The sequence below is a fragment of the Nomascus leucogenys genome, chromosome 5 (assembly GCF_006542625.1).
Source record: "Nomascus leucogenys isolate Asia chromosome 5, Asia_NLE_v1, whole genome shotgun sequence".
NCBI lineage: Eukaryota > Metazoa > Chordata > Mammalia > Primates > Hylobatidae > Nomascus > Nomascus leucogenys.
The window spans coordinates 13,766,452-13,786,385 of NC_044385.1; the positions used below are offsets into that span (position 1 = coordinate 13,766,452).

Genomic DNA, 19,934 nt, shown 5'->3' on the forward strand with positions numbered 1-19,934 from the left:
AAAGCCTCTTAAAGGTTTGAGGTATGAGAGGGTAAAACCCCTAAAACCACTTCAACTCTAAAATTATCTGTTTTCCAACTACATGGTATATTTTGGAGCAGCATAAGACAGTGAAAAAGCACAGACAAATCCAAGTTCAAATCCCACACCAGCTAGTTAGGCCTGCCTTAAAATTACAGTTTTGCCACTTGCTGAGTAATAACAAGCGAGTTACTTCAATGCTCTGAGCTTCAGTTGCCTCCTCTGGAGATAGAGAATAACAACATCTCGCTCTGTGGCCCAGGCTGGAATGCAGTGGCGTGATCTTGGCTCACTGCAACCTCCACCTCGCGGGCCCTGGTTCAAGCAATTCTCCTGCCTCAGCCTCCTGAGTAGCTGGGATTACAGGCATGTGCCACCATGCCCAGCTATTTTTTTTTTTTTTTTTTTTGTATTTTTAGTAGAGATGGAGTTTCACTATGTTGACCAGGCTGGTCTTGAACTCCTGACTTTGTGATCTGCCCGCCTCGGCCTCCCCAAAGTGCTGGGATTACAGGCGTGAGCCACCGCACCCAGCCAACAACACCTATCTTAACAGATATTGGTGAAGATGAAAATGTCAAGCAGTTAGCACACACGGCCACTTACTAACCTCAGTAATAGTCCCCTTTCCAATTCCCCCTTGTACTAAGGACAGGGGATACAGCGCTTGAATGCCTGTCAGGGAGACAGAATCCACCATATGAACCTTTTCTTTCTTCTGCTTACCAAACTCCTTTCTTTATATTTTGGGTATATGATGACTTATAGGATTTTGGGTAAACAACTGGGAATGCTTTATTTCTGATAGTAGCTCTAGGTCAATAATTTTGCCAACTCCTGCCCAAGATTAAATACTACCCCTTCAGAAGATCCTGGAAAAGTCTACCAGTGAAATGAACTGGAATTTTTTGGTTATTGTTCATATGTCTGTTGTGTTTTTCGATGTTCTTTAATGTGTCAGTTGACATTCTCCAAAGATCTACCTGATGTAAGTGCATCAAATAAGGTTGGATTACCAGGCAAGGTTTTCTGTGCGCCTCAGAGAAACTGTTAATTGACATGCCTCAGAGAGTGCTTCATGTCAGCCTACCACTCACAGTATAATATGCTCGATGTATCTTAACGGGGAAGAGAAACACATCAAAGTGTGACTTACCCACTGTTGGGGACAACTTGATTCGAAAGAGCTTCTTAACTTCTTGCATTGAGAAGCATCCTCTAAGTTCTCATCTAAACACTTCCAGTACTCATCCCGGGCCCCCCAGCAGACCTGTCTTTCCTTCATAGATGGGGCTGCCATTCCTACTGCGATGAAGCTGTTGGCCAAAATAACATTTGAGATTAACAATGAACTTTCTCTGAAGAGAAGGTAAGGAAAGAGGAAAACTGTCAATCTCCTCTTCCTTTAAAACTAAAAAAAAAAAAAAAAAACACCATGCTTCGGGATTTTGATGATGCAGCTGAACCCAATCAGTTCTCAGTGGCTGCATAAGACCACACGCTCTTGAGGCTTATCTCACACTGTGTGATTTGATCCCTGCTGGGGCGGCAGCGTGGGCTCAGAAAGCCCGGCTGAGAACTGTGGCTCTGTCCCAGCCTCTTAGGGCAGCTCATTTATTCTCTCCGAGCCCGCTTCCCACCAGCAAAGCGGGGACAGCAGTGCCTAGCTTACAGGGTTACTGTTCGAACCTAAGCGCTGTAGAAACAGGTGTGTGGGGGCCACAATCACCAAGCAGGCGATTGGAGTGCCACCCCGTTTTGCACAAGAGGAACCCGCGGCTCGGGGACAGTAAGGGACCTCCCGGGCCCATAGTCCACGCGCGCCCCACCCGGACCCATCAGCAAGCCGACCTCTCTACCCGCCCACGTCCGGCTTCCTTTCGATGTCGACGGGAGGAAAGGGTCACGCAGGCCACCAACCGGCGGTGGAGGGCGCGGTGCCGAGTCCTGCCACTGCAGGGTCGCCCCGCTGGCTCGAGCTCTAGAAGCGTAGACCTCCCCAACCGCAAAAACCAATTCACGCGGCGAAATCGCGGACTCTTTTGACCCTTCCGAGCTACCATTTACTTTCCAAAGAAGGGCGGGACTTCCTGTTTCGCTTTTCTCTGAAGGCCGACTTCCGGCCTTCAAGGGCAAGAAGGGTATATACGTATATAGCATCGCACAGTGTGTCCCGGAAGGCTTGATATGTTAGTCCCGCGGGACAAGGCAAGCCGAGGAGTTTGTGTGGAAGTTTGCACCTGAGAGTGCGCGAGAGCTGGACGGAGTGTTACAGAGCCGCGATGCCTTCTCGTTTTTTGTTTTGTTTTTGATACAGGGTCTCGCACTTCCGCCCAGTCTTGAGTGCAGTGGTGAGAACACGGCTTACTGCAGCCTCAAAATCCTGGACCCAAAAGATCCTCCCACCTCAGCCTGCCTCCCAAGTAGCTGGGACTACAGGCATACAAAACCATCGCTTCTTGGATTAAAAGAAAAGGATGAAACGGGCCCCAGAAGGAGGCGGTGACGTCCCAGAACCCATGGCAGGGGAGTTGGGAAGATAAATATTTGTATTGTTTTAATCTCGCTTGTGGCTTTTTTAACCCCCGAAACAGCAAGGTATTTTTAAAAGGGATGAAGAGAGTTGCTTCAAATGTTTTGAGACGTTGTTATTTTTAATGTATGAGTTAATATCTTAGAAACAAAATTAACAAGAAATAAAAATTTTAGAAAATATATGAGTTAGTATCTCAGCAGAATCTTTATTAAAAAGCATGTTTATGGTCAGTCATCTGGCACCCCGTTCTCTTAATAGATTCCATCTGCTCCATCATCTAGTTCTAAAACATTTATATAAGATACGCAATTTACAATTTTGCACCCAGTGCAGTTTGATCCACTCCAAATCAATATATGCAGACTTTTCAGGGTGGCGATGTGAGGCTAAATACCACCAAATATGTGTTCTGCAATATAGAAAGTATTTCCCCCATAGTTAATGCTCTCTAATAGTGGAGTTACTTTAGCTTTACCAGAGCCACCCCCTTCTTTTACATCATGTCTATTGACGTCAGTTTACATATAGATATCTTTTAAATATGACTGATGAGATATAAAAGGAATGAAAGGAAAGAGTCTTAGATGACTTCTGAGTCTAAAAAGGAAATGTGTTTTAAATTTAAAATTTATAAGTACCTAATGAAAAATACATATGAAACAAAGTGAAGTGACAGAATTACAAAGAAAAAAATGCCTGGTCATATTGGGTAATTTTAACAGGGCTTTCTCACTAATTGTTAAGACTAGCAAGAGAAAAATTAAGGATACAGGAAACGTGAATAACATGATGTAAAAACAATGCAATTAATATGTACAGAACAACACGACCAAAACCAGAATGTACAGTTTTTTGAAAGCAGACACATCACCACAGTCAACCACATACTTAGTTATAAAGCAACTCAACAAATTTTGAAAATTGAAATAATTGTCATTTTTTACTACAGTGCATTTAAGATAGAAATCAATAAAGAAGTGTAAAAACAAGTCTGAATAAGAGACAGAGTCATTGGTATTGAGAAAATATTTTAAACTGAACCATAAAATACAAAAGCAACACGTGTGGGATGAAACTAAAGCAGCACTTAGAGGGACATTTATAGCCATAAGTAACTGTATTAGAAGAGTCTGAAAAGTCTTGAGCTGAAAATCCCTTTTCAAGAAGTTAGAAAAAGGACAGCAAAATAAGACAAAGAAAATAGAAGGACAGAAATAATGTTAAGCGCAGAAATTAATGAAATGGAAAATAAAAGCAGGGGTGTACCAGAGACAGCCTGTACTGGCATGGGAGAGCCAATTGTGCACACCTCTTGGCAACTTCATGATCAATAACATCAAATAAATAGCTTGAAGTCACCCATGATGGGACTGTTTACACTATGGAACTCAACAAACAAGCCAGGATTTTGTTTTATGTTTGGAGCCAATTCACTAGCACACCACAGCATAGAATAGGTTGAAAGAAACCAAAAGTTGATTTTTTTGGAAAAAAAATAATTAAAATTGGCAAACATCTAATAGCTATAAAAGGAGGGATGTCAACAATCTTTATCAAGAATGGAAACTAGAAATACTATAGACATCAAAAAAGTTAGATAATCTTGTAAACAATTTAGTGCAAATAAGATTTAGATGACTGTACAAATTTCAAGAAAAACAAGTAACTGACTCAAAAGTAGAGAAACCATTAAGTAATTTGAAAGAGTAGTGAAGAATCTTCATACACACAAATCCCAGGTACGTGGCTCCACCAGTAAGTTCCTACAAACTTTGAAATAATTCCATTCTTACTGAATAAGGCTACCATAACTTTTGTACTAATTATAAAATCCACAAACCTCTGAAACATCAAACACTTTGGAACTCATTTGGTGAAAAATATGACTTCAAGTAACATGTGGCTCTTTATAGTTGTTATTAACATTATCACTTAGGTGACTGCATATGTTTTTCTGTAGAAATATTAACATACTTCATTATGGGTACTGTCCCAGTTCTTGTTGAGAATATTATACAATATATGTTGTATGTTTCATACTACCCTTCTAATATTTAAAATAGTCTATATTTCAAATATCTGGCTCCAGGGATTTCAGATAAGTTATGTGGACCTATATGAGAAAAAATCTTTATGATTTAGGTTAAGAGGAATTTTTAGCCATAAAAGAAAAGCTCAGTAATTATCAAATGATGTGGCCAGGCGCGGTCACTCATGCCTGTAGTCCCAGCACTTTGGGAAGCTGAGGCAGGCAGATCGCGAGGTCAGGAGTTTGAGACCAGCCTGGCCAACATGGTGAAACCCCATCTCTAATAAAGATACAAAAAATTAGCCGGATGTGGTGGTGTGTGCCTGTAATCCCAGCTACTCAGGAGGATGATGCAGGAGAATTGCTTGAACATGGGAGGCAGAGGTTGCAGTGAACCGAGATCGTGCCATTGCACTCCAGCCTGGGCGACAGGGCGAGACTCTGTCTAAAAAAAAAAAAAAAAAAAAAAAAAAAAAAAAAAAAAAAGAGGACTTTTGTTTACCAAACAATACCATGAAGCAAGTGAAAAAGAATCAGTGCCCAGAATATACAAATAACACAAATCAGTAAGAAATAGACTTGCCCATTTTGAAAATGGGCAAAAAGCTTAAATAGGCACAGCACCAAATGCAGATGAGGAATATATGAATGGACCAACATTTTCATTAGTAACTATAGAAAGGAACATGAAAATAACTATGCAGTACTATTAGATACCCACCAGATCAAAAAATAAACGTCTGACAGAAACAAGTTTTAAGGAAGAAGCAAGGAATATCCTCATACACTGTGGTAGCATAAATCGATACAATCAGGGAAAACAGTGTGGCATTAACTAGTAAGATTGAATTATCTAGTAAGACTGAAGATACACATTCACTGTAACTCAGCAACTCTACAGAATTTCCTGTACATGTGCATTTTTGTAATAGCTGAAACCATTATGCAACCCAAACTTGTATCAACAATAGAATGGATAAATTACGGTATAGTCATACTGTGAAATATAATACAGCAACAAAGAGAAACAAATGATTATTTATAATAACATGGTGAATTGCCATACTGAGACGACCAATGAATACAGAACGTTTCCACTTACATAAAGTTCCAAAACGGGCAGAACTCTACTATATTGTTTAAAATACAGTCATAAGTAGTAAAATTATAAAGAAAAGCTAAGAAATGGTTATCACAAATGTTCCTCTCTAGGGTGAGAAAGGAGATATGATCAGGGAGGGGCACATGGCGGGGCTCCTGGGATGTGGAGAATCTTTTATTTATGGACCTGAGTGTTTGCTTTGTAATTATTCTTTAAACAAACTGTACATATATGTTTTATTCACTTTTCCTTAGGAATGTGTATCTCACAATTTCTCAACAAATAAAATGAGTAATTGACCTGAGGAAGGTCATGTTTAATAAATTTGATTTACAGAAAGGTGAAAATAGTGGTCATACAGAATATTTGTAGTGTGATTACTAAATTTTTAATGAATTTATTATCTTAAGTGCTCTTCGAGGTCAAAAGTTAGTGGTCTCTACTGCTAAATGCCACCGTGCACCTAAGCAATTCCTAGTGGTCTGTGGTAAGCTTAAGGGATAGACAAGGAACATATTACCAGAGAGATGCAGTGAGTTAAAATAACATTCCCCACCTTACCCCCTGAACAAGTCTAGTTCGCCAATTGGGAAGTGCTGGTTTCACTAACAGATCAAAAACAAACTAGAAGAGAGGAATTTTGAGGTGTTGACAAGAAAAAGAAAATTAACACAGGATAACAATTGCAAAGACCATTTCACCTTACAAAATCTTAAAGATTAAAATGGAAGAATGTGGGTGCCATAAAATGATTTCAAGTGTGCTGTTTTGACACAAAGAGGGTGTAATCACCCAGCCTATGTTTGGAGGAGAGAGGAGGCGAGGAGGAGTCAGTGTGAAGAGGTGGAAGACGTGTTGTGCTGGGTTGCCATCCAGAGGAAATTTCGAGTGGGTGCTCTCTAGTCGGAACGAAGTAGATCCCCAAACCACTGGTGGGCAGGGCCAGACAGACCCAGTCGCACTGAAAAATGTATGTGTTGTTTTTCTGTTGCTGCCCACAGACTTTTATTTATAATCTGTACTGTTACAAAGCAGTTATCACAGACACCTACTCACGGACACAAACCGGAGAACGATTCCCTTGACTTCAGTGTCGCTACAGCGATCTTCTGAATTTCTTCTAGATCTCTGTGCTGTCTCCTTGCCTTCCTCAACCCCCTTAACTATAGGTATATGCCAAGATGCTGTCCCTTCATTTCTCTCTCTCTTTCTGTCTCTCTCACTCTCCTCTCTCTGTCTCTCTGCGTTGTTTTAGTTGGTGGGTCGATTCACTCTGATAGTTTCAGTTAGTACTTCTGTCACAAAGACTTGCGAAACTATGTTTTGGTCCTTAAAAGAAATTTTGTGACAGTTTTCTTGTTCCACATCCCTACTGGATATCTTCACTTGTTTATCTTTCCATCATTCCAAGACGTTCAGAACTGGACTCGATATTTTCTCTCTAGAAGCGCTGCTCTTCTTAAGCTGTTCCTTTTCATCAGTTCCACAAGTTCTTTGTCTTCCCGTTAGAAGCCTTCCAATTCTCTTTTATGCTCCCTGCTCTGTATTTACATAGCCAATTCATTTCACAGACATTATGCATCTGTACAGTGCCAGCCTCCATGGTAGGCCTTGGGGATAAAGACAAATAAGAGGCCAATGGCTCACGCCTGTAATCCCAGCACTTTGGGAGGCCGAGGCAGGTGGATCACGAGGTCAGGAGATTGAGACCATCCTGGCTAATAGGGTGAAACCCCGTCTCTACTAAAAATACAAAAAATTAGCCAGGCATGGTGGCAGGTGCCTTTAGTCCCAGCTACTCGGGAGGTTAAGGCAGGAGAATGGCATGAACCCGGGAGGCGGAGGTTGCAGTGAGCTGAGATCGTGCCACTGCACTCCAGCCTGGGCAACAGACTGAGACTCCATCTCAAAAAGAAAAAAAAAAAAAAGACAAATAAGGTAGGTCTCAGCCTTTGAGAAGCTCAGTCTAGTAGAGGACATGGACCATATTATCCTCTAATAAAGGGCAATGAGAGCTATGATAGAGGCAGGCACCCAATGCAATGGGTGTCCAGAACAGGAGTTTGCCAAGAGAACGCAAAACGGGGAACACAGGTGGTATTAGAAACAGCACAGTGGAATGGAGAAGAGTATTGTGTTCAGAGGCAGACTATGCTTGAATTCTATTTCCTCCAGTGTCAAGCTGTGCAACCTTGGTCAGATTATTGAATCTTTATATAGATTGTTTCCCTCAACTGAAAATGTGGATGGTAATATAGACCTTAGGTTTCTCGTGAAAGTTAAATAAAACAAGCCATGCAAAGCACTCAGAACAGTGTCTAGCCCATTAAAAAATTTCATTCATTCAACATACATACATATACATATATATATATAGAGAGAGAGAGAGAGACAGAGAGAGAGAGAAAGCACTTACTATGTGCTGTTTTAGGGGCTTGGGAGACATCAGAGAACATATTGATAAAAATTCCTACCCTCATGGAATGTGCATTTTAGCAGGGAGACAATAAGCAATAAACATAAAAAACAAAGTATATGTAGTATGTTAGGTAAGTGTTATAGGAAAAAGAGAAAAGAAAATGTTAATTATTAATATTACTGTATTATGGAAGTCACTTTATCTTAGACTTAAAGGAAGTCTTATAAACAGAATAATGTTTCATCTCATCTAAGATGCATTCATCATAAGTTGCACCATTATTATTATTATTATTATTCTTTTTGAGACAGAGTCTCATTCTGTCCCCCAGGCTGGAGTGCAGTGGCCCGATCTCGGCTCACTGCAACCTCTGCCTCCCAGGTTCAAGCGATTCTCCTGCCCAGCCTCCCGAGTAGCTGGGACTACAGGTACGTATCACCACGCCAGGCTGGTGGGATCCAAGATGGCAGCTCACTTGACCTCTGAAGAATCTCTAACTTCATTATAGTCTAATGTCCATGCTAAATGACTCTCCCACCAGTGCCATGACAGTTGACAATCACCATGACAACAACCAGAGGAAACCATGAAAGGACAAAAAGGAAAGCGTACTCTGGTTTTTTGAATTTTTTTTTTTGAATTTTTAGTACAGACGGGGTTTCACCATATCAGCCAGGATGGTCTCGATCTCCTGACCTTGTGATCCGCCTGCCTCGGCCTCCCAAAGTGCTGGGATTACAGGCATGAGTCACTGCACCTGGCCTGCACCATTATTTTATATACCACTAAGAAAAGAAAAAACATTGCCAAATTGAGTACAATACAATGCTTTTTATTACCGAGGATTTTTCTTTTTGTTTTTGAGACAGAGTCTTGCTCTGTTGCCCAGGCTGGAGTGCAGTGGCATGATCTCGGCTCACTGCAACCTCCGCCTCCTGGATTCAAGCTATTCTCATGCCTCAGCCTCCCAGGTAGCTGGGATTACAGGTGCCCACTACCACACCCAGCTAATTTTTGTATTTTTAGTAGAGATGGGGTTTCTCCTTGTTGGCCAGACTGGACTCGAACTCCTGACCTCAAGTGATCCACCTGCCTTAGCTTCCCAAAATGCTGGGATTACAGACGTGAGCCACCGCACCCAGCCCTAAGATTTTTATCTTAAACATTAAAACCTATTTAGACATATTTAGGCATGGATTATTTTCATCGTATTATACTTTTAAATACATTAAAATGAAAATAAAAGCAGAAATTGATTAAGGTATTCCTAAAACTTCTTTATATTTAGTTCTCTAAATCACTTTTTGATTCAGTCAGAAATGTCTTCCCTTCCCTTCCCTTTCAGGCAAAGCAAGCAGTAATACGAATGTCCAGAGATAGGGCAGAACCAGTCTCTTGAGAACAGTGAACAGCTTACTATCCCCGGAACATAGGGTGCAGGATGGGAGTTTGTGGGAAAGAGGTGAGGAGGTCTCTCTATCATTAGAGCCTACTGTTCCTTGATTAAAAACAACTCTCAACTCTTCTTAATTAATTCACAACATTTATGTATTCAACAGACACTTACACAGTCCCTACCACCAATATGGGGCCACATGGTGGTCCAGACATAGTCCTGGCCCCCAAGTTGCTTTCAAGCCCCCCATACCTGGGTCCTTGTATAACATATCCTGATTCTTCTTGGCCTGAGGCTCCAGATTCTTTCCCTTGCATCCATCCTTGCCCTACTCTGCTGGACAAGTCTTACACAAGTGCCACTTTCATCACGTTGCTCTGAGCCATCCTTGGGCACAAATGATGAACAGCTATTTGATTTCTCAACCTGATATTAGGAGTCTCTAGTCTCTTCAATCTGACTCTAGCCTTCCATAGCCTGTTGACTGTTCCCTGCTCCTTCGGTCAGGCCCCTTCTTGGCCGGTGCACCTACCCACTCATTCCCACATGTATGCTGGTTCTTACCTCTGCTCTCACCTTTGATGCTCTTCTCCAATCTGCTCAGTAACCAAATCTGATGCAATGGCCCATATCCTTCCAGAAGCCTTCAGTGACAGGAGAGCACACTCATTGGGCCTTTTCCTGATGGCTTTTGTATTCCTAGCCAGTACAACATGTTCTGTAATTAGCCCTCTCTGTGGCCAGGCACGGTGGCTCACGCCTGTAATCCCAGCAATTTGGGAGGCCGAAGCAGGTGGATCATTTGAGGTCAGGAGTTCGAGACAAGCCTGGCCAACATGGTGAAACACTGTCTCTACTAAAACACACAAAAAATTAACTGGGTGTGGTGGTGCACACCTATAATCTCAGCTACTCGGGAGGCTGAGGCATGAGAATCGTTTGAACCCGGGAGGCGGAGGTTGCAGTAAGCTGAGATCGCACCGCTGCACTCCAGCCTGGGCGACAGAGCGAGACTTTCTCTCAATAAATAAATAAATATAAATAACTAAACACATAAATAAATACAAATTAGCTCTCTCCATTTATTTCATGGTCTGTTTGATGTGAAATCCCTGTCCTCAGTTCTGCTTAGAGAAGGGGTTTGGTAATTTCCCATTTATTCCTTATAGTACATAATACCTTGTCGCTACATATGGGAAACACCTAAGACACAGCTGCCATTTGCATGAAGAATGCACAGTGAAAAGAGGAATTGGACTGCTTAATACATAATATCTCTCACTTGACACACAAAGGTTTATGGAGTGAGTGTGTCTTATGCACTATGCCTGATGTTCGGGGAAGCACAGCTCAATGAAATGCAATCTTTGCCTTTGATTTGTTCATAGTCTGGTGGGGAAGTCAGATATGAAAACCTAAAGTCACACTGTAATAAAAACTAATCCTGAGCTGTGGGCCGAGAATTGTGAGCACAGAGGATGGGGTAGCACATCCTTTCTGGGAGAATCAGAGGGGCCTTCACTGAGCAAGTGAACTTGGAGGCTACACTGAAGAAAGAGTGAATGTTTCCCAGATAGGAAGGGAAAACGAGGCATTTGAAGCAGAAATAAGTGCAAAGACCTGAGAACCTAAAAGAACTTAGTGCCTTATTGTTCTCAGCCTCACTGAGTACTTCCTAATTTAGGGCCTTGCGTTGGCTGACCCCTGGGGTTCCTCTGCCTGGAGTGGTTTCTCCAACCACTTCTTCTCCTCCAAGTCTTGGCTCATCAAGTCCTAAGCAATTCTCCCTATTTAAATTAAAACCTGCTCCCACCTCCATTGTCCAATATCCCAACACCAGTTTTGAATATTCCATTCTTTCCCCGTTGATTTAAGATATCAATTTCATCCATGAGAGCTTGTAATATTTATAGTTTATAATATTATGGCAGAGTAAATCTATTTATCAACTATATATGTATCTGTATCTATATATCTACCTAGTTAGCTATCAGCCTATATGTATGTATGTATATATTCTTTTTTTTTTGAGACGGAGTCTTGCTCTGTCACCTAGGCTGGAGTGCAGTGGCGCGATATCGGCTCACCACGATCTCTGCCTCCTGGATTCAAGCGATTCTCATGCCTCAGCCTCCTGAGTAGCTGGGATTACAGACATGCCACTACGTCCGGCTAGTTTTTTGTATTTTTAGTAGAGATGGGGTTTCACCGTATTGGCCAGGCTGGTCTGGAACTCCTGACCTCAGATGATCCACCTGCCTTGGCCTCCCAAACTGCTAGGATTACAGACGTGAGCCACCGCGCCCAGCTGTATGTATGTATTCATCCACCCATTCATCCATTACCCATCTATACAGCTAAGCTTGCATTGTGCTATTCACTCAAAACCCACACATTTTTATTGCTGTTGCTGTTATTAAATGATTTCTTAATTACTGAAAGAAGTATATTAAAATATGGCACAATTATTATATATTTGTCTCTTTCTTTGTTTATATTTCTAACAGTTACAGCTCACAGCTATCTTGTTAGGTATATACGATTATACATACCATCAACATACATTTCTTATTTACTCATTTAACATTTCTGGCCTTGAATTTTATTAACCGATATTAATATTACCTCATTTCCTTTCATTTTTGTAGCATTTCCTTAGCGTATCTTTTAAAAATCATTTATTTGCATCCTTTTTTGGGTCATTTTGTTTTAGTTTTAGTTTCACCCCTTGTACAGAGCATGTGGTGACACTGAAAATTCTTCGGTGAGAATCTCTGGTTTTTTTTTTTGAGACAGAGTCTTACTCTGTTGCCAGGCTGGAGTGCAGTGGCACAATCTTGGCTCACTGCAACCTCCACCTCCGGGGTTCAGGTGATTCCCCAGCCTCAGCCTCCCGAGCAGCTAGGCCTACAGGCACACGCCACCACGCCCGGCTAATTTTTATTTTGTATTTTAGTAGAGACGGGGTTTCAACATGTTGGCCAAAATGGTCTCGATCTCCTGACCTCGTGATCCGCCCACCTTGGCCTCCCAAAGTGCTGAGATTACAGGCGTGAGCCACCGCGCCCAGCTGAGAATCTCTGTTCTTAATGGATGATTGTAACCTATTTTCATTTACAAGGATTACAATTGCATCCGAAATTATTCCAGTCTGACCAGGCCTGTTTCTGGTAGGTGGGAAAAGAGTATAAATGAGAACCCATGCTTCATATGCTTGGTACTTAAAAGTTATGAATCAAGCTGAAAATAAAATGATTTTTCCTGTACCTTGACAAGTGTACCTTCATAACAGCAACATTTAAAAAGATGTATAAAGGTATGGTTTTTATAAAGTTGCCAAAATATCAAAGATGGCTGGATTTTATTATTACCCTTATCTGGGAGTCCTGTTGATGAGTCAGCAATATTTCATTGAGCAACAAAATAATCTATTCAAAAGTATGTATTCTGTAAAATGTATCTTTCTTGCCTTTGTTTCAGCAAAATTGTTAATTATGTTGTTAAAAGAGTTTCTAGATCCTGAGGTAGAACTTAGGCAAAAAATAAAATATAAAAAATAGAAGGAGTTTCACATAATTTGTATACAGATCTAAAAGAATTAAGAAGTAAATATAATTGTGTTCAAATGACACCAAATATATATTTATAAAAAATGTAAATTAAAGTAAATGTAAAGAATTTTTAAAAAGTTATTTTTACATATGTTCATGATGTGGTTATGCTAAAGTATTCAAACTTATCTATTAAAATCTATAAGGCAAAACCAGTGATAATCAAGGTCTATGAAAGAATAAATCATTATTCTAATGAGTTGAGTTTTTATTTAATTTTCTAAACATTTAATTACATACTTACTAAATGTGTTTGTAAAAAATATTTACAAGTTTAGTGTACAAAGTTTGGCTGCCAATGTAACAAATTGGTATCATGTCTCACTCTAGACCTTTAAGCATACATCTTTAAGACTATTATGAATTGTTTAATAATAAAAATGTGGTTGGGCACTGTGGCTCATGCCTCTAATCCCAGCACTTGGGAGGTCAAGGCGGGCAGGTCACTTGAGGTCAGTAGTTCAAGACCAGCCTGACCAACATGGTGAAGCCCTGTCTCTACCAAAAGAATACAAAAATTAGCTGGGCGTGGTCATGCATGTCTGTTGTCCCAGCAAATCAGGAGGCTGAAGTGGAAGAATCTCTTGAACCTGGGAGGCGGAGGTTGCAGTGAGCCGAGATCACGCCACTGCACTCCACCCTGGGCAAGAGAGCAAGACCCTTTAAAAAAAAAAATTGCAAACTGTTCTGCAATTTCTGAGAGCAACTATTACGAACATCACACTAATTTGTAAGTACCTCCAGAACCATGAATTGGACAAAAATGGGTGCTTGCCATTCCTGGGAAAATATATTTTGTCATACAGGAGTCTGTTACATTCATGCTACCTGAGAAGAAAGAGCTCACAAGTTAAATTTTCTTTCCTGTTACCAAAGCACTTCTGCCACGCAAGTCCTCCCTGCAAGCCAAAGAATCTACATACTGACATTAACACTGATTCTACATGAAACTTTCATGGTATTTGGACATAGTTCCTGTTGTTTCAAGGTCCTAGGCCAGTCACGAGAGCTGATATTTAGGGTTGTTACACATTGTAATGCCTACATGACCTAGGTGAATTTTTTTTTTTTTTTTTTTTTTTGAGAAGGAGTCTCGCTCTTTCACCCAGGCTGGAGTGCAGTGGCGCGATCTCGGCTCACTGCAGGCTCCGCCCCCTGGGGTTCACGCCAGTCTCCTGCCTCAGTGCCCGCCACCTCGCCCGGCTAATTTTTTTGTATTTTTAGTAGAGACGGGGTTTCACCGTGGTCTCGATCTCCTGACCTCGTGATCCGCCCGCCTCGGCCTCCCAAAGTGCTGGGATTACAAGCGTGAGCCACCGCGCCCGGCCTCAGCTATGCTTTTCTAACTAGACTATCAAAGCATACAAAATTCATAGCCCTCATCATATCCCTAACAGTGACTTCCCTCCAGGTTGGTGATTATTAAAAATCTTTGGGCTATGCTTGTCTAACCACAGAATTCCCATGTATAATAGCATCCAGTCCATAGTTCTCAATGATAGTAGCAGATATTATTGATTACTTACTATGTAGTCAGTACACATGATTTACATTCATTATCTTATTTAAACCTTTCACCAAGCCTCGGGGATGAGGCTCTTGACACTTACTGTGAGTTCCTTTAAATTGCAGTGCCTTTCCTGTCCCAGACATTTGAATCACCATTCTGTTTTGAAGCTTGATTGAAAACTAAATACATTATGGATTTTATCAAATAAATCCTTCATAAAACCTTCAGGTATTTGTACCCTCTTTAATATCCATTTGGTTAATAGGAAGAGTTGTAGAATTCACAAGATCAATTAGAGACTTCATTTTTTGCTTGTGTTTTTTGAGGTTATATGAAACATTTTAAATGTGACATGGGAGAATAGTGAAATAAGAGTTTCAACTTAACCAGGATGCATGATTTTAAAAATCGAAGTAGACCTGAATTTCCTGAAAATTTTAAAATAATCTAGTAGTGCCAGCATGAACCTTAGTCACCTAGGCAATAGAGAAGGTTTTCATGGAAATCCGTCTGTTTTAAATAAATACCTTGAATATTAATAGTATAAAAGAGCATTATCTAAGTAATACTGAAGCTTATTATCAGCTGAAACTTTCTTGATCATGATGGTTAGCCATTTATGCTCACACCTGTTAATAATGGTGATTACTTTCATCAGGAAAACTACCTTTAGATGTGCAAATAGCTTTTTCTGAGGAGCCGGCAAGATGGCAGAAGTAGAGCAGAAGAAGAAGCGGACCTTCCGCAAGTTCACCTACCACGGCGTGGACCTGGACCAGCTGCTGCACGTGTCCTACGAGCAGCTGATGCAGCTGTACGGTGCGCGCCAGCGGCGGCGGCTGAATCGGGGCCTGAGGCGGAAGCAGCACTCCCCGCTGAAGCGCCTGCGCAAGGCCAAGAAGGAGGCACCGCCCATGGAGAAGCCGGAAGCCGCCCATGGAGAACCCGCAGCTGCGGGACATGATCATCCTGCCGGAGATGGTGGGCAGCATGGTGGGCGTCTACAATGGCAAGACCTTCAACCAGGTGGAGATCAAGCCCAAGATGATTGGCCACTACCTGGACGAGTTCTCCATCACCTACAAGCCCGTAAAACATGGCCGGCCCGGCATCGGGGCCACCCACTCCTTCCGCTTCATCCCTCTCAAGTAGTGGCTCAGCTAATAAAGGCGCACATGTTTCCGAAAAAAATAAAAAGATATGCAAATAAGTGTGGTAGCTAATATTCTGTCTCCTTTCCTTCACACCTCATAGATTTTCAATCCCCAGATGTATTTCCATCTTTAGAGAAATAAAAGGTGTGTTTCCTAATTATGTTATACTTTTGCATTAAGTTTAATGAGTTACGTTATAAAACTTTTTCCATTTATACCAGTGGGGTTAGTAAATGGGCCTCTGGCCAGGGGCTATTATAGCCCCTAGGCTATTATCTCATGATCTTCCAAGTACCAGAGACGGATCGTGTAATGAAGGGCCTGGGGTCTGGTTCAGGACATGCTTTCTATTTTACAGAAGAGTTCTCAGAACAGAGTGTGCTCTGCTTTCTCTGGTTGCTCTGGGGACTTCTGTTCACTGAAATTGTTGCCTAACATTACTCTAATGACTATTGCTTAAGAGCTGATTCTTAAGAAGGCAGGGCATGACCTATAGATTTCCTCGCAGACTTGGTACAATTCACAGGAAATAAACATAGGTGAATTACTTGTCAAAAATTACATTGCTACTAAATGGCAGATCCAGGATTTGAACCCCTAAGATCTATTATAGAAAATGTGATATATTATTTTGTGTGGTACTCTGGGGAGTGGCCATGTTTACTTGGTAGGGACTTTGTCTCTTCTGTTTGGCCTTCAATTTCCTATCTAAAGTAAATGTGCTCTAAGTGTCAGCAAAGATAATTGGGCTTAATGGTGGAGCAGAAAGTTGGCCAAATATAGCAAATGTCATTATATGAAGGAAGAGCTCATTAAGTCTCACTCAGCTGCCTTTCAATAGGCAGAGGGCTTTTGGAAAGAAGGCCACCTTGTTTGGAATTAAGTTTTATTTTTATCATGGTAGTCTATGTATAAAGTTTATTTCATTTTTTATTTTTTTATTGTTTTATTTTTATTTATTAATTTTTTGAGACAGAGTCTCGCTGTGTCTCCCATGCTAGAGTACAGTGGTACAATTTTGGCTCACTGCAACCTCCGTATCTGGGGTTCAAGTAATTCTCATGCCTCAGCCTCCTGAGTAGCTGGGACTATGGGCATGCACCACCATGCCTAGCTAATTTTTGTATTTTTAATAGAGATGGGGTTTTGCCATGTTGGCCAGGCTGGTCTCGAACTCCTGGCCTCAAGTGATCTGCCTGCCTCAGCCTCCCTAATGTTGGGATTACAGGTGTGAGCCCCCACGCCTGGCCACAAAGTTTATTTTAAATCAAAGAGATCTACGAGGATTTTATGAAAGCCAATAGTCTATCCCCATTTTGCCCAATTTTCAACTCTTCTATTTTCCTTATCTCCACATTTCTATATAGAATATTTCTTAACTTTTCAAGTTTAGAGAACATATATTGACTTCCTACCATGTTCATGATAATACGATAAATACACATTTATTGAGTATTTATACCAAGTATTTTTATCAGTATATTATATATATATATATATACTCATTTTATCTTTACAATAACTCTTTGAAGTAAGTAGTATCATCTTCATTTTCCAGATGCAGAAACTGAAGTACAAAGAAGTTGAGTAACTTACCTAAGATCATACAGCTAGTAGAAGGTGTCCTGGGATATGAAGCAAGGCAATTTGGCTAGGAAGTCCAAACTTTAAGCCATTTTTCTGTGCACCTGCCCTGCCCATTCCAGTTTACATTCTCTTCCTAACTATATTCCCTACATTCCTCTAATTTAATTTTGGTATGATTTTTGGTTAAATTAATTGTTATTCTTTACATTATTATGGTTATACCAATGAAGTGCACTGCCGAGCCATGTAATATACTACTTCTATGTTTCTTTCTTTTTTCTCCTTCCTTTTTCCTGTGATTGATACTAGCCTTTTTGAGGACCTGAATTTTTATCTACCTATTGTTAATTTTTTTCAATTATTTCACTGTTTCCCCCATGTGTATATTAACAACATGTTTCTATTCAGTCAAATATCAACTATATGTCTTTATTTCCTGGAAATTTCTTCCTTCTGCTTCAGTATGTAATGCTTGCTCTTTGTAAAAATTTCACTGGGAGACTTCCCTTTGTGTCAGATATATCTCTTTCCTGGATCCCATGTCTTCTTCTTTCTTGTTTTAATTCATTGTTTTGGTAGAACATATTTTCCAATCTCCTTTTGGAAGAGTACATAGAGGGTATTTGAGCCCTTGAATATCTGAAAACATCTTTATCCTGTCCTTGTGCTTGATTGAGAGTTTAGCTGGCTCTAGAATTCTAAGCTGAAAATAATTTTCCCCCAGAATTTTGAAGGCATTTGATTATTTGTCCTCTGGCTTCTGATGCTGCTATTGAGAAATATGAAGCCATTCTGACCAATAATTTGTAAGTATTCTCTACTTACCTTTCTGGAAGTTTTCAGGATCTTCTTTGGTATTCTGAAACTTCACAATGAGTCTCTTCATATGAGTCTCTTCCATATCTTTAGCTAGTGTGAGTATTGGTGAATATTTTTAATCTAGAGTCTCATTTCATTTGGTTCTGAGAAATTTCCTCCTCTCTCTTTTCTCTGTTCTGTATTTCATGAACTATTAGTAGGATGTTGGATTTATTGGACTGATCTACTATTTTTTTCTTATATTCCATCTCTTCTAAGTTTGTTTGTCTTCAAGGAGATTTAAATAAATTTTTAAAATTTCTTCAGCTGCACGTAATAAAGACTGAATGTCATGCGTTAAGCAAGTTAGAAGTTTGTATCTCTCCCTTATGTAAAAGTTCAGAGGTAGGTTGTCCATTGTTGCTATGCCAGCGCTACTCCACGAAGGGATTCAGTCAGGCTCCTTTTATCCCTAAGTTTACCTCATGATGTACACCAGTTATCTTTTTAAGAAAGTCTCTACAAGTTGCCACAAAGTACTTTTACTCACATCTCAAGAAGTAGTCACAAAGCCACACCTTGCTGCAAGGGGAGTGGAAAATGTAGCCTTTATTTTGGGTGGCTAGGAGGTTAGCAAAAAGTTCAAGGAGGATCACTTGGAAAAAGGTAAGAGCATATCTCAGATCTGCCATTTCTCATTGGTTCTGTCGTATATTCTACAGTGATGATTATGTTGTCCGAGAATATAGACAGGTTTACTTTTCCTTTCAATGTGGATACTTTTTATTTCTTTTCCCTAGCTTATTGCAATGGCTAAAACCTCTAGTACAATGTCTAATAGGAGTGTTGAGTGTCATCCTATTCTTGTTTCTGATTGTTGGTGGAAAGCATTCGATCTTTCACCATTAAGTAATATTAATTATAGGCTTTTTGTAGATGTCATTTATTAGATTGATCCTTTTATTCCTACTTTTCTGAGAGATTTCATACATGGATATTGGCTTTTGTCAAAAGATTTTGTGTGTGTGTCTATTGATCATACGGTTTTCTTTTTAGTTTGGTAATATAGTGAGTTACATTTATTTATTTTTTTATTTTTTATTTTTTGAGACAGTCTTGCTCTGTCACTCAGGCCAAAGTGCAGTGGTGCGACCTTGGCTCACTGCAACCTCTGCCTCCTTTGTTCAAGTGATTCTCCTGCATCAGCCTCCTGAATAGCTGGGACTACAGGTGTGTGCCACCATGCCTAGCTAATTTTTGGTAGAGACAGTCTTTGACTATGTTGGCTAGACTGGTCTTGAACTCTTGACCTCAAGTGATCCACCCACCTCGGCCTCCCAAAGTGCTGGGATTACAGGAGTGAGCCACCGTACCTGGACTGATTTGATTTTTAAATGTTACACCAGCCTTGCATTCCTGAGATAAACCCCATTTGGTCAGGATATATTATCCATTTTAGATATTCTTGAATTCAGTTTGCTAAACAATTATTTAAAATGTTTGCATTCACTTTCATGAGATATATTGTTTCATAGTTTCTTTTCTTGCAATATCTTTGCCTAGTGTGGTATCAGGATAATGCTAGACTCTTTATGAATTGAGAATTATTCCACCTTTTCAGTTTTCTGAAAGAATTTATTTATAGTTTGTATTATTTCTTTCTTAAATATTTGGTAGAATTTATCAGTGAAGGCTTCTGAATCTGAAATTTTCTTTGTGGGAAATCTTTTAATTACAAATTTAATTTCTTTAATAGATATAGTGCTATTCA

General features: G+C 40.3%; 1 protein-coding gene and 1 pseudogene across 7 annotated transcripts in view; one reads left to right on the forward strand and one right to left on the reverse strand.

Moving 5' to 3' along the window:
* LOC100585613 (cytochrome c oxidase assembly factor 6 homolog) overlaps positions 1 to 15,446 on the reverse strand; it is a 32,836-nt gene extending 17,390 nt beyond the window's left edge. For 2 of the 6 annotated variants that reach the window (XR_004030068.1, XM_004088022.3), the window contains exons 1-2: positions 1,873 to 4,819; positions 1,178 to 1,337 (exon numbers count right to left, since the gene is read on the reverse strand). Coding sequence is in view for 5 of the 6 variants with exons in the window: in XM_004088022.3 (XP_004088070.1) it covers positions 1,178 to 1,337; positions 1,873 to 2,084 (372 nt within the window). In the remaining variant the exon portion in view is untranslated. Of the gene's footprint in view, positions 1 to 1,177; positions 1,338 to 1,541; positions 4,820 to 15,382 lie in introns of those variants that run through there. The other 4 variants (XM_030812663.1, XM_030812662.1, XM_003267272.3 and 1 more) reach the window with 4 other exon arrangements.
* Positions 14,385 to 16,711, forward strand: LOC101178189 (annotated as a pseudogene). Its single transcript, XR_178261.3, has one exon. The product of XR_178261.3 is annotated as a 40S ribosomal protein S15 pseudogene (transcript).
* The last annotated feature ends 3,223 nt before the right edge of the window (positions 16,712 to 19,934 follow it).